Source organism: Halyomorpha halys, unplaced genomic scaffold, assembly GCF_000696795.3.
Source record: "Halyomorpha halys isolate HHAL.00 unplaced genomic scaffold, Hhal_1.1 Scaffold172.1, whole genome shotgun sequence".
Lineage (NCBI taxonomy): Eukaryota > Metazoa > Arthropoda > Insecta > Hemiptera > Pentatomidae > Halyomorpha > Halyomorpha halys.
This window is the reverse complement of record NW_027113242.1, coordinates 1,114,012-1,128,623: the sequence shown is the minus strand read 5'-3', so window position 1 is coordinate 1,128,623 and position 14,612 is coordinate 1,114,012. Positions and strand designations below refer to the sequence as shown.

The window sequence follows — 14,612 nt, the reverse complement described above, 5'->3', positions numbered from 1 at the left end:
CTTTACCACATGGCATTATAAGGGATTGGGCTGAGTCCGCTAAAGGCGAGGTAAAGATGACTTCAGGCTGCAGAGCCCGAAGCCCTTCCCTCGGCAAGGACGTTGACCAAGGGGAGAGTGCTTTGCCACCCCCGGGTTAATACTGAGTAAATTTTTTTTTATTTTCAAATCCTCTTTATTGATATATAATTTCAATTACAAATATATGATAATACAGAGTATATATATACAAATTACATATTGACTTTGTTTGCCGTCTGGCAGTATAAGTTGAGTTACAGGGTCCGCTGAAGGCGGTTTCACATTGGTAACATACTAGTTGGGGGCTTACATAGAATGGAGAGGGACCATTCCGGCTGGTGGTGGTGGTGGTGTGATGACTTCAAGCTGCAGAGCCCGAAGTCCTTCCCTCGGCGAGGACGTCTACTAAGGGGACAGTGCTTTGCCACCTCCCAGGTCTTGGTGGAGGGGCGATATCTCTAAAGAGCGGGTTGGCACAGGCCTTAAGCCCATCAAAAAATTTGATGTGCCTTCGGCCTATATACTCTAGCACTGAGGGTAGCTGGAGTTCCTGGTGGATGGTGGTGTTTCTGGCCCCATGTAGAGTAGTTCCACGGACGATTCGCCGAAGGACGGAATTCTGCAGCTTTTCTAGCGTTGTTTTGTAGAGGTGACGCAGGAGTGGTGCACCATAGAGCAGAGTCGGTCGGATTATAGCCTTGTAGATTTGCAGCTTCAGGCTTAGTGTGTGTTGTGGGGATTTCAGGAGATGGTAGAGCCTGTAGCTCTTCTGGCGGGCTAGCTTAAGTCTCTCTCGAACGTGACTGGAGAAGGTGAGGTGCCTATCCAATGTGACGCCCAGGTAGAGGATGGGGTGGAGATCCGCTGGTAAATACCAACTGAGTAAATACCACTCCTCGTAACTTATGTTACCTTTAAAACAGACACTTATAGCGAGTATATTAGTCGATGTACGACAGGTTTCAATCTTTCTTAGGATATGATAACATCAGAAATAATAGAAGGAAACCCTCTCGGCCAACCTGCCCTGCTAAACCACTTTTTTTTCGAACCCTTCATTAAGAATAGACATTAGTAGTTCATACATGATATGTATTATATACTCTAGTGCGTCTTCTCAACAACCCTCTGTGTCTTTTTAAAAACTCTTACGATACCCGAATGTTCTAAACCGCTTAACCACTTCTTTTTCATACCCTACTGTAGAAAAATAGTTGATATCCAGTACAATATAAAATAGAATATATACAAGTGCTAAAGTACGGTTTAGATATGGTCTTATATTACTTTTGAATTATTCATCTTAAAGGGGAAGAGAATCTTTAAGTTAGTTGAACCAAGCAAGAATAATAAAAGTGACTAAAATTGGAAAATTAAATGATTATTTGATTAAACTTTGTAGTGTTAAAAACACAATCCCGAAACAGCCAAAGAGTTCTTCAGAAGAAATAGAAAAATCAATAAACGGAAAAAAATATAATTATATTGTGAACCTCTACGACCTATGATTTGTCATGGGTTCAGAACTTTCTAAGGAAGCACTGTTTTGAGAACAACGGTTAAACGAGGAGTTAATGTTTCAAGATTACTCTCAACTTCCAGATTTTTCCCCAATCTTATGAAGCTGGGTGTACCTGAGGACGGCTGCATAACCCACAGGGTTAAGAATAATTAATTAAAAAAAATAGTAATAGTAATCATTAAACATTCTGTTTACTTACTACGTGAAGATCACTGGATAGTAAGGAGGTGAATCTGTAAAAAAAAAAAAAAAAATATATATATATTACATAATTGTACCATATAAAACTCAATTATTGATAATTATTGTGATATTAATTATACTATTTGTATTGGTACCATATTGAAATTGATTGAATTTTTCTTTCTTTTTTTCCATGGCTTATGTGGATTATATAGAAAGAAAACAATCATACATTTTTTTTCAGAGTTTTACTACTGGGTAGTTTCTCTACATGCTGTATCATATCATTATGATCTTACTTCAAATTTGCTTGTATTTTATATACAGTTTTAAATGTCAATAAATAAATTTAAAAAAAATTTTAATTAACATTTTTGATACCACATTATGACAATATAAAAGATTAAATATCACGTATATTAACTAGTATTTTGAAAAAAAATCTCTTTAGTTCCGACGGTAATTTGTCAGAAAAGTTTTGAAAATTAATTTTTTGTGGTGATCAATACAAATTTCCACATTCTCACCTCCAATTAATTCTTTGTATTTTCCTGAAGATAGAAAAATCGAATAAATAGAAATAGAATAATTTTTTCTTTGACCTAAAATGTTTCGCTTCTCAACATCGTTTAACAACCACTCTTAGTCTAAGGGGGTTCTGTCAAATTATGAACAGAAAGGGGTCTCGGAGGAAAGTTTTGGAGGGTTTCTAAAAATTTGCTCATTTGCGTGTTTTAAGAAAAAAACTTTTCTAGAAGTAAATATAATCTTGTAAAATATTTTAATGTAAGCAATTCTGTGAGTGTGGGTTGTTTTTCACATAAAATACAAAAGATAAACATATAATATTATTGTTTAATTTTCCGATCACATATTCCTTTAAAATTAATTCAATTCTGAATCAAACCATTTATTCCTTTAAAATTAATCCAACTTCTGATTCAATTAATTGCAAGATATTCAATCTACTATTATCAATGACCAAGTGGTATAAATGTTTTTCAGTGGGTTCGTATTTTATTATCATAGTATGTTAAATACACTTGATTTTACCTCACTAATATTTAAATAATGCCTTAGATTTAAACGCTGCATCTTTACCTATAACGATGATTAAAACACAGATCATTAAAAATTAACAATTTGTTGTGCACATTTTTAGGTTTATATTTAGTTAGGTCATGTCTTGAGTACCATGCCTACAACATGGGGGAGGGGATAAAAACATTTGTTCAGTTACCAATTTAACATTATACTTCAACCTTACCAAAAATGCAATATACTCACAAACTATTATAATATATGCAATAAACTAACGATCACTACTCTGATCTTGTCAAACTATCAATGTGTTTTGGGTAGTAAGCATTTACGTGAATACAAGAAACAGTTACTACTGCTAAAATTAATGTTTAAATAAAATAAATTGTATCCAATTTATGCCTCAAAACAATCTTTACTTCTTTATAAGTCCTACGTTTCGCCAAATGCGGCCATCTTCAAGGACAATGTCATAAAACAGCTTTTATTATATATATGACTTTTAACAAATATTATTATTATTTATAAAATGCCATACCTTAAATACAATTTTACAACCGCATCAATTTTAAAAACTTTTTGCAGGCTATTTTACCCAGATCAATAATTTCAGTAATAATTACCCTATGAGACAATAAAACATCTTTTATTATATATATGACTTTTAACAAATATTTCTATTATATATAAAATGCCATACCTTAAATACAATTTTACAACCGCATCAATTTTAAAAACTTTTTGCAGGCTATTTTACCCAGGTCAATAATTTCAGTAAAAATTAAGCTATGAGATAATAAAACATTAGGGAGTCATTTTAATTTATTAATTAGCTATCTTTAGCTTATGTCTAATTACCTATGAGACAATAAAACATCTTTTATTATATATATGACTTTTAACAAATATTATTATTATTTATAAAATGGGATACCTTAAATTCAATTAATTTTACAACCACATCATTTTTAAAAACTTTTTGCAGGCTATTCTACCCAGGTCAATAATTTCAGTAAAAATTACCTTATGAGACAATAAAACATTAGGGAGTCATATTAATTTATTAATTAGCTATCTTTAGCTTATGTCTAATTACCTGTTTTGTCAATTCCTCCCATTAACATAAATCACTTTATACTATTATAATTTATCACAGCAATATTTTCTACCTTTCGAGACACACTAAGGTCAAGTATATAATTTAAATGTTTCAACTTTATTTTGGTTAAAATTCTTATTTATTTTATTATTAAAATTCATATCGAATATAATTATAACATAATTGTCCCATATTTTTCATAAATTAATTTTTCTTGAAATATCTGCACAGTGTTAGTTCAGATTTCTTGTGTCTGTTCTTAAATTCCCTGTATAGTTAAATTGGAAATATTTTATTTTATTTAAACAATGATAGCCACCCTCGAGAAAGGGAAAAGATTATATATAATATAAAATTAATTTCAAAAACCGATTTCTTGGATCTGTTTTATTATTGAAATAACCTCAATTTATGTAGGACTGTCTATAGCCTAGGACTGTCTACTAATGTAGTCCTAATTTAGTGGGAAGGATAGTGGGGAAATGCTAGAAGATGAGAGGACAAAGACAAGAGGACATGATCACAAAACCACAAGCCGGAGACTGGCTGCTGCACTATCAGCCCACATCAATCAGACTCAGGACACGGGCCCTCGTCCCAGTTGCTATCTGTCTCTCTGCCCTCCCCAATTCATCAAGGTGCTTCTCTCTATCCAAACCACCAACGTATTCCTCAATGTACATAAATTAATGTCAGTACAAACTACAGTTGAAACAGTGGTACAATTAAGGTCGAGTAAGCCCCGAGGTGTACAACCAAAGAAGGTCCCAAACCAATTTATAATTCTCTTTTTCAGCACGATTTATTTCATATTTATTATGTGTTCCTTCTAGAAAAAAATCTGGTATACCTTGGTATGAAGCTAGAGTCTCACCTCTCTTTCTGGGAAGTCAACATCATACCGACTCAAACACCACGTACTCACCAGGACTATCATCAACTACTGGTCCAAACTGTCATTAATGTCAGAAAAGAGACTCCCAAAACTATGTTTCAACAGACTAAGTATACTAGATGCAGAAAACCCTGACGTAGAATACAACTGGGTCTCACAATACAATATGATAGCCCACCAATATGGATGTAGAAATCAGTTCAATAGCTCATATGAAAACGGAATCTTGAACCATAACTTCTCAATTAACACCAATAGAGCAATTAATTCAAACATTAACTCCATGTACCGATCACTCTGCATATTTAACCTACTCAACCTGAAGCATATTTAACATATAGGTTAAATTAAAAAAAAAATTAGGTGCATAAGCCAACAAAGTGTAGGAAACCCGGATCATATCAAACTACACCATGGAAGCAAAACCATCAATTTCAAGGCAAATGAACTCAGTCTATTCTGCAAAAATTATTTCCATAATAGTTTGTATCACATCCTCCTACATTGTCCAGCCTTTGAAGAAAATAGACAATATATCTTAAAGCCACCCATATCCGTATCTTGCGACCTACAAAACATTGAAAATATACTGAATATTGAAAGTGAATCCAAATTGAACAGACTATATATTTACATTGTAACAATATGTTATAAGTTTAATTTTGTATGTGATACATAAATTCTATTATGTAAATACTTTTCAAAGCCAAATAATATCTTCATTTATATCACGCTTTCATTTATTTAAAAGAATTCTCGTTATTTTAAGTTAAATATAATGGAGCAATGAATATTATGTTAATTATTGTGTATTATCCAATCTGTTTTTTGTTTTGTTTTTTGGTTATTGTTTTGTTATAGAGACTTTGTTTTATCTTTTGTTTATTGTTTTTGCAATGGAGTACTAGACTCAGGTTTTGTTTTATAATTGTATATTGTATTATGAATTTGTACAAGATTTTGTCTTTCACAAATAAAATCATATCTATCTATCTACTCACCAGGACTGTCATTGAGACTCAAACTACTCATATAAAAAGCCAAAATGAGCCTGAAGTCACTATAGCAGTACCAAAACCGCATCCTACAGAAGATTTGTAAAGGCATTTCAACTTTGAGAGACGTAACATGACTCACATCATGAACTAAAACTGGAAACAGTACAGCTACACACCACAGGGAAACATTAAGTTTTTTTACAACTTCCCTGCTTCCTTCAATCCCCTATTCTAGACACTTAGTCCATCCCAAGAGGCCCATCAGCTCTGTTAACATCACCCAACCTCAAGTCCCTTCTCCTCTCTCTCCCCCCCCTTCCTACTTTTGCTTTCCATATCTTAGTAATTATTGATTGGAGAAGTTTGTCGGGGGGTGCGGTCAGCAAAGAACAACATAAATAAACAAAACCATATTTATTTATTTTATGTCATCATGAGGTTATAACGTAGAAGTTAGGCCTGCAACTGTATATCTACACCCCACCTTAATAATTATTATTATTTAATTTTTTTTTTCATCTTTAGTTGTAATTACTGTTGAACAGATTCGATACTTAGGACTCCATCTTGACAAGATACTTACTTGGAATCCACACACAAGACTGAAACGACAAGAAACTGCTCGTAGATTCCGATTGCTACAACACTTACTTGAAAAACGCTCCAAACTTCCCATTCACTACAAAAAATTAGTATACACTACAATAATCAGACCAAACCATCAAATTCTTCCCGCATCGTTACAATCCAAAATCCTGCGTAAAATCCTTGATGCTCCTTATTACGTCACAAATAAACTCATTCACAAAGACCTTAACATCCCATTCGTTGCAAATTTGACCCAAAACAGATATGCGTCTTTTCATTCCAAACTCCTTAACCATCTTAACACATTAATTCTTAATCTTTCATCCTTAACAATCCCTGATAATCATCCGAGGCGTCTGAAAATAAGATGGCCACGGGATCTTCTAATTTAAATTAATGTTTGAAGTACCACCAATGGGTGGTTCCTTCCCAAGATTTTCAAGTGTATATGAAACATAATACTACATATTTACCTATTGTATTATTTTGTACAGTTGTAAATTACATTAAATAAATAATTAAAAAAAAAAATTAAAATCTCTGGTTTCAATTTTCATTCATCACGCGGAGGCCCTTCAAAGATTTAAGTAGAGATCTTCTCAGAAGTCACCTCAAACCTCAGATAAGTATCTCACGTGGATACCTTCAGGTATCAATTGTAGAAAAAGGTATTATTCAATTTGAATTATGTTCTATCATGTAATGCAAACCTTATAATGCATAATAAATTAGGAATAGGGAAGCATTGCCGGTTCAGCTAGTAGATACATGTTGTTTCAGAGTTAAGTGGCCAAACTGAAAATATGAACTAAGGACCTCAAAACAAGAAAAGAATTTCCTCTGAAAGTATATCTGCAAATGCTTTGTTTAGGAGATACTCCTACCTAAAGATTTGCATTAGTATGAATTATTTTTGATTATATGAAATAAAGAAAACTTATTTATTTGTTCCAACTACTTTATTAATTAAATGAAAACATTAAATTCATATTCAATGTTATCCAAAGTGATTTCCTTAAGAATTAAGACAGGCTCGGCATCTTTCTTCAACAGCAGCAGTGACAGAACCGCACTGGATTTGTGTTATTGTTTCACAAGATTTAATTATCCTTCATCGTAAGGAATTAAGATCATTGACCGGCCTTGTATAAACTTTTTGTTTAATGTCACCTCAAACAAAAAATCCAGTGGTGTGAGGTCTGGAGAGCGTGGAGGCCAAGCCACTGATTGGTATAATTAACATTTAGCCATTGTCGTGGATTTCTTCTGTAATGTGAAGTACAACCATATAATTAAAGCCACATTGGAAAAACCGTACAAAAACACCATATCGGCATATTCACTATTAGTATAAATTGAAGGGATAATAATGAGTACTCTTCGAAAGAATTACAAACTTGTTAAAAAAGATGTTATTGACAGTTCCCATTGCTAATTTCGAATAGTATTAATCCTTATGTGGCCAATACTTTTTATACAGTTAGGGATAAAAGGCCATGTTTTTTTTTTGTTTTTTTTTGTTTTTTTTTGGCCAAGACTCCCATTGGAGTCCTATACTGCAAAAGGCCATGTTAGTATTTTATCTAATTCATCTCCGAAACAATGCGATTGCGCCCATACCTTCATTTTGAATAACATTTAATATTAATCTTAATGTTTACATTTAATTAGTAAAGCAACGCCTGTTGAACAGATTCGATAGTTAGGACTCCATCTTGACAAGAGACATACTTGGAATCCACACACAAGACTGAAACGACAAGAAAATGCTCGTAGATTCCGATTGCTACAACACTTACTTGACCAACGCTCTAAACTTCCCATTCACTACAAAAATATAGTATACACTACGATAATTAGACCGATTTGGACATATGGAATTGAGCTCTGGGGCTTCACCAAACCATCAAATTCCTCCCGCATCTAATCGTTACAATCCAAAATCCTTGATGCTCCTTATTACTTTACGAATAAACTCATTCACAAAGACCCTAACATCCCATTCGTGGCAGAATTGGCCCCAAACAGATATGCGTCTTTTCATTACAAACTTCTTAACCATCCTAACCCATTAATTCTTAATCTTTAATCCTTAAAATTCCCTTTTAATCCTCCGAGGCGTCTGAAAAGAAGATGGCCACGGGATCTTCTAATTTAAATTAATGTTTGAAGTACCACCGATGGGTGGTTCCTTCCCAAGATTTTCAAGTATATATGAAACATACAACATATTTACTTATTATATTATTTTTTACAGTTGTAAATTACATTAAATAATTTTTAAAAAATTAGTAAAGTAGTTAGAACAAATAAATAGGTTTTATTTATTTCATATAACGTCAATAATTCATAACAATGTAAATCTTTAGGTGTCAATCTCCTAAACAAAGCATTTGTGGACATATCTTCAGAGGACTTTTTTTTTTTTTTTTTTTGAGGTCCTTAGGTTATATTTTCAGTTTGACAATTTAACTGTCAATGTACTTATGATAGTTAAACATGACAGATAACGTAACTGTTCACTGATATTACATGTACTATCAATTAGTAGTCAGGCCAGATCTAGTGTGACTGTACTGTCGCATCAAAAATACTGCGACAGTAAATACTATAATGACTGCAATGATAAAACAGTTAAATAAATTTTTTTGCAGCAATAACTGAAACAGTACGATAGTTCATGGTCAAGGCGTAACATGTGATAGTTAACGTGAAACTTGCTTCTCTGATACTATTTGTACTATAAACTATCACTCCAGAGCTAGTACGACAATAGAATCATACTGTTTTAGTTATAAAGACGTCACTGATCTTCCAAGAGCGGACAAGGGGGCAGTATTTTCTTGTTCTGAACGGGCATTTTCGATCGGGAAATTCGGTAGTGCTGTTCTATACAGATGAGTAGTGTTTACTCTCATTTAAATTTTTTTTTTCGTGCCCTTCAATAAGAATAATAATATTAGTTCATACTTACATATTACATGAAATGTAATATGTATACTAGTTCATCTCCCCCCCCCCATAAAAAAAAATTCATTTGATGATTTTTAGGGTTCCATAAATACAAGGACAACACGACATTCAACAAACATATGATTGATCTAACGAAAGTCGGGTCCATGTCGAAAACTAACCTAACATGTCAAAATTCCCATCAACAAATTACACACACAACCAAAATTATTTCAGATCAGAATCATCATACAGCCGACCGGATGTTATTTCATAAGAAAAAACGGATCTATCTGGCAGTGTTCAATATATCACTGCATTGTTCTCTTGAAGCTGGAGATGGGCTTAATGTTTTCCATCCAGTCAAACAGAAACGTTTTCATTGAAACCAAAAGTACCATCCACTTGATACAATACAGTATTTCCAATTCGTTCGTCAAATTACATACGACGTCGTCTAGAAGAGGTGAGTTGTGATTTCGTCATATATTTACAAATAGGTTTAACAAAAAACATGTTATAACATAAGTTAGTAACATTTCAAAATCGAAAATATAATGCAATTAGTCAATAAATGAGTGAATAATCCGATGTAGGGTTGGAAACTATAAGTCATCCATTTCTTGCATAAAAGAAGACGAGTGCTTAAATCTCTAATTTCCTTCAATAGATTCTAACCTGTTAACGGCCTAGGCTAATATATTGGGATAATCGATTAGATAGTATTCACTTTCGATATAATTGAATTGACATTTTCAAGAGTTTATAATTTTCTAACCTTATCCTTCTTCAGCACACCTAAAATTCTGGAATATAAATGGAATGTGGCACTTTTGTCATGATTTCAAGTGTAAATAAAATTGGTTTTAATCGTTTGATGAGCGAACAGTGTGAACAATCCTGTAGAACAGAATTAGAAGTTGTCATAATTTGTGTTCCCTCGACCAACTGGGAAGACTAAAATGGCAGTTGCAATTGCTACCACCCCAGTAACTGAATATCTCATCAAGGAAATTGAATTCAGAAACATATTTTATTTCCTTTTTCATAAAAAAATTGGGTTTTTTTAAAGTGATTTTCGTCTTCAAACCGCATAAGGAAAAGTGAATTCATTTTAAAATATACTTTAGAATCAGGAAAATAACCCGGGAGAAGATTAGCCTTGATCTCATGATGGGAAATAAAAGTTTATATTTTCCTACTATTTCATCTGTTATATTTTTCTTTTGTCTACCTTCCGTTAACCCTTTAGCGTTGTCACTGCCACTTGTTTATCGTATTTCAACTATTATATTGCCACCTATAATCAATTCAGATTTGCTCTGGCCTCCTCGCAACGAGGATGATGAAATGAGCATTTCTGTCACCAGTACGCTCCTAACGTAACATCTTTTTATTTTTTTTTTATTTGAGAATTTAGCTCACCTAGACACCTGCGTTTTTCATATTAAATCATAGGCCTAGGCAAAAAGATATTTTATGAAATCTGGATTCGTCAGCCCCTAATTGGGAATCCACAATAAACCCGAGTCAATTTCAAATTGTATCAAAAGTATTCTTAAAAATTTTTGTCAAGACGACAATTATATAAAAAAAATAGTCATGAGCTAAATGCTCACAGGACACCTTTTAAGGGCAAAAAATCTAAACACACCTACTGGGTTAAAAAAAAAAAATACTCCATAGAACTCGTTCCATTGGAAATTACAGAGGTCTGCTGGAAGTTTGAGAATTAACAATACTCTCGAAAGATAACACATGGCACTGTTATGACAGAATGAAAGTGGTTTGAACGAGAAGTTTTGAACATCTTCGAGTAACTCAAATTTGGCAATTTAGCATTGATTTTCATTTCTGACCTTGATTTTGTGGGAAAAGCTTGCAGCTATTTCGAATGACAACCAAATAATATTGACCATAAACTAGTTCCAAGTGGTCCATAGCATTGCCAATGGCTATTTAGAAGGAAATAAAGAAATTTATATGGAATTTCTTTCACTAAGTTCCAGGACATGGATGATTTCACAGTCTCCTAAAAATGTGTCTCAATTTTCGGCCACCGATGACTTAAACTTATTAAAGCCCCTTGACTTTCAATATATGTTAGTATGTAATTCGTGAAGAGCTGTTGCTTAAAGTTTTGTCGGTACAACAACTCAATATTCCCATATTAAACAAGAGCCCAAAAGGGGGAAAAAAAAAGTTGATACATTGTCCAGGACGTCATTTTCCTTTCCAGCCAAGATGTCTTCAACAGTAAGGATAGATCTTTCTTTTCTTCGACCATGAATACGAAATATGAATGACTGGAACGAAAATTTCTCCTGTTTTAGGATCAATTTTCTGTGGTGATTTTGATAAGCAATTCTCATTATTTTTAGTAAAGTTCATCCAATGATAAGCCACATCAGCTATGTGAAGATATCTACGTTGCGATCAATTCCCAGTGAAAATTGGCATTCTAGTTTTTAGTCTATAAATTCAATCGGCAACAATAAAAACATTATTGTCATTATTAATGCATTTGTCAGTTTCTTTAATACCAAAAACATGCAATTTACTTGTACAACTTACGCCCACAAACTGCCCATTTAGTGGTTTTTAGCAAATTAGTTGATGTCTCGTCCATGGAACTGGTGGGAACTCATATAATTCCTTATCCAACAAAGAAATAATCCTCTGAAGGCCAAAATCGTTATAAATCGTTTCCCCCCAAAAATCTTAAGCTATGTGATTACTATCAATACAAATTATCTAGCTCCTCTAACGAAATTTTCTAAGCCCTAATTTTTTTTTTCTATTACAGCTCATATATTGAACAGAAGAGAAAAAAATGGGATTCCTGGATTGCTAGGAGGTAAGGAAGGTATATTTTAATTCAATATTTATACAGTTTATATTGAGTGACCAATATAAATATAGGCCCAGATGTTCCTCACAGCCTAATAGATAACTAAACCAAAAAACTTCTATAATTACATCAACTGATATTGTTTCCTTTTCGGATGAGCAAGTGCTTTTGCTTCTTTATTGTCCTGCTGAGATCACTCAAAGGCTGAGTTGGTTTAAGGTTTCCATTCTGAAGACGCTGTGTACTCCATCCTGCTTACACCTATCCGTGAGGTATTTCTGAAGATCTGGATCTCTTGGTTGTGAGTTAGCTGTTTGACTCAGAAGTTCGAACTCATCATAGTACAACAGCCCAAGAGGAGAAAAATGGCAGTTATTTCACCTCAATTTTTTATTATTTAATTGAAAACTAGGTACTAATAACTAGTCAAAATTGATGAGTCTAGAAAACACTAGAAAATCAAAAAGAACATTGTTTGAAGAAAAGCAAATTTGCTGAAATATGAGCCATAATAGAAATATTTACGTCTAATAGTTCTCGAGATATGCCTTTTAAAAAGCAAAATTTCATAAAAATGTTCTGAAATATCGGTAGTTAGTGAATCTATTTTGAGAAATCTATACTTGAATAACCATTCGACGTACAGATGTCTATTAACACTCAAATTAAAGCTACATAATTGTACTATAAAGTAGTTTATGACTTAACCTCGTAGGAATAGTATATATACATGTACGCCATAATATTAGTATGTAGTACATAGTAAATACTAATAGATATTTACATCCAATAGTTCTCGAGATTTTTAAAAAGCAACGTTTCATAAAAATATTGTATGGAAAGTACTGATAGATCAGTAGTTAGTGAATTTATTTTGAAAAATCTATATCTCAAAAACCATTTGACGTACAGATGTCAAATTACAGCTAGTTTTATGAGCTATAAAGTAATTTATGACGTTTATTTTCGCAGGATTAGTAGTCTTCATGAAATTTGCTAAAATAAATTGATTCGTAGTTTTTCATTTTCATTTGCCAAAGTTTATATTCATATGTGAATATCATAAAAACTACTACCCCTACGAAGATAAGTGTCATAAACTACTAAAGTAGTAGTTTTACTATAAATAGTAATGTTCCTTTATTTTGAGTGATGGAAGACATATGTGCGTCTTATGGGTCTAGTGATATATTTTTTCAAAAATCCAACATTTTATACGAACAACTAGAAATTAACATTTTGTGAGTTTATTTTGTCAAATATCATAAATACTGCTACTCCTACAAAGATAAACGTTATAAACTATTTCATAGTAAATTTAACTTGCTTTAGTTTGAATGCTGACAGACATCTGTACGTCCAATGAAACTCATTTGTTTAGGAATGAAATAATAAAATTAATATAGAAAAAATATGCTTTAGAGCATAATATAATTCTCAATGTTACAGCATCAGGAGGTATGTTTTGTTCAGCAACTGCGGTTTTGCTGTCCTGGCCGTGGAAGAAGGCTAACGGGCAAGAAGAACCGATGGACCTCGGAGGACCGAGTAATGAAGAAAGGAAATTGGCTAAAATCCTTCCACCACAGGACGAAAGAGATCGACTTTTCGAGAAGCTAGGCTATGCTATCTTCATCTTCATTGCCTTCTGCATGATCATCGAGGTCTTTCTCATGGACGATGAACAAGACGGTCCGACACCATCGTCCTCATCAGATTCTTAAACAAAACCACACTCCTCAATGTTGGAATTATTCTTTGTGTTTACATTATCAATACATAATATGTTACACTTTCGTCTATAGGCAATTTATTAAAAACATTTTAAGAGTATTTTTCGGATCGAAACAGTCGAATTGAGTAAAAAGAATAAAAAAGTAGTTGAATGTAAGAAAAAAGTCTACTTATTAAACTTCATAAAATCCTACAGCTGAAAGCAGAGCCGGGAATAGTAGTGCATTGTCTTACCCACTGAAATAATCCTATTGTGATAATATAGCATTTATAATTATAATAATTTTTTAATTGTTTGAGTTACAAAGTACTTTCTGAACATAATAAACGGGTGTTTAAATATTCCTAAAATTTCTAAGTTATAGCCAATCTATATTGGTCAACACGAATGTTTTACGAATTTTCGAAAAAAAAAATCCTACTGGTTTCCCTTGGTCATAAGAAAATATTTCGATTAAGGATAAAGAAGTTTTAAAATATAAAAAAAATTACTTTTTTCAGTTTCAGAACTAAAAAAAAAAATTACAATATATTTTTTCTGTAGGGAAGAATGCGCCCCGTGTGCCTTCTTTGTACAACTCCTCCCCCCCTCTCACTCCAGTGTTAATATTATCAATAAATGCTCACGCCTCTTTGTCAACTAACTGTAGTCAAATCCAACATTGTCCCCAGATGACTATTAGAATAATAAACCTACTTGGAAGTATTGATTTGTAAATACTAATTGA

The 14,612-nt window shown here is 32.8% G+C and overlaps 1 protein-coding gene and 1 long non-coding RNA gene across 5 annotated transcripts in view; one reads left to right on the top strand and one right to left on the bottom strand.

Moving 5' to 3' along the window:
- Positions 1 to 14,612, bottom strand: part of LOC136796614 (uncharacterized) — a 557,216-nt gene that overhangs the window by 99,745 nt on the left and 442,859 nt on the right. Inside the window, exon 2 of the long non-coding RNA XR_010844363.1 lies at positions 1,743 to 1,776. This is a non-coding gene — a long non-coding RNA (uncharacterized lncRNA). The remainder of the gene's footprint in view (positions 1 to 1,742; positions 1,777 to 14,612) is intronic.
- On the top strand, positions 9,429 to 13,950 carry LOC106679021 (uncharacterized). 4 transcript variants are annotated; one of them, XM_067050816.1, is made up of 3 exons: positions 9,429 to 9,765; positions 12,106 to 12,165; positions 13,624 to 13,950. In XM_067050816.1, exons 1-3 carry the CDS (start codon positions 9,639 to 9,641, stop codon positions 13,872 to 13,874), a joined length of 438 nt encoding a protein of 145 aa, XP_066906917.1. In that variant the 5' UTR covers positions 9,429 to 9,638; the 3' UTR covers positions 13,875 to 13,950. The 4 variants fall into 4 exon arrangements, with proteins under 4 accessions (XP_066906917.1, XP_014273416.1, XP_014273413.1 ...); XM_014417930.1 differs by having other exon boundaries at positions 9,431 to 9,765; positions 12,106 to 12,156; XM_014417927.2 differs by having other exon boundaries at positions 9,432 to 9,765; positions 13,600 to 13,950.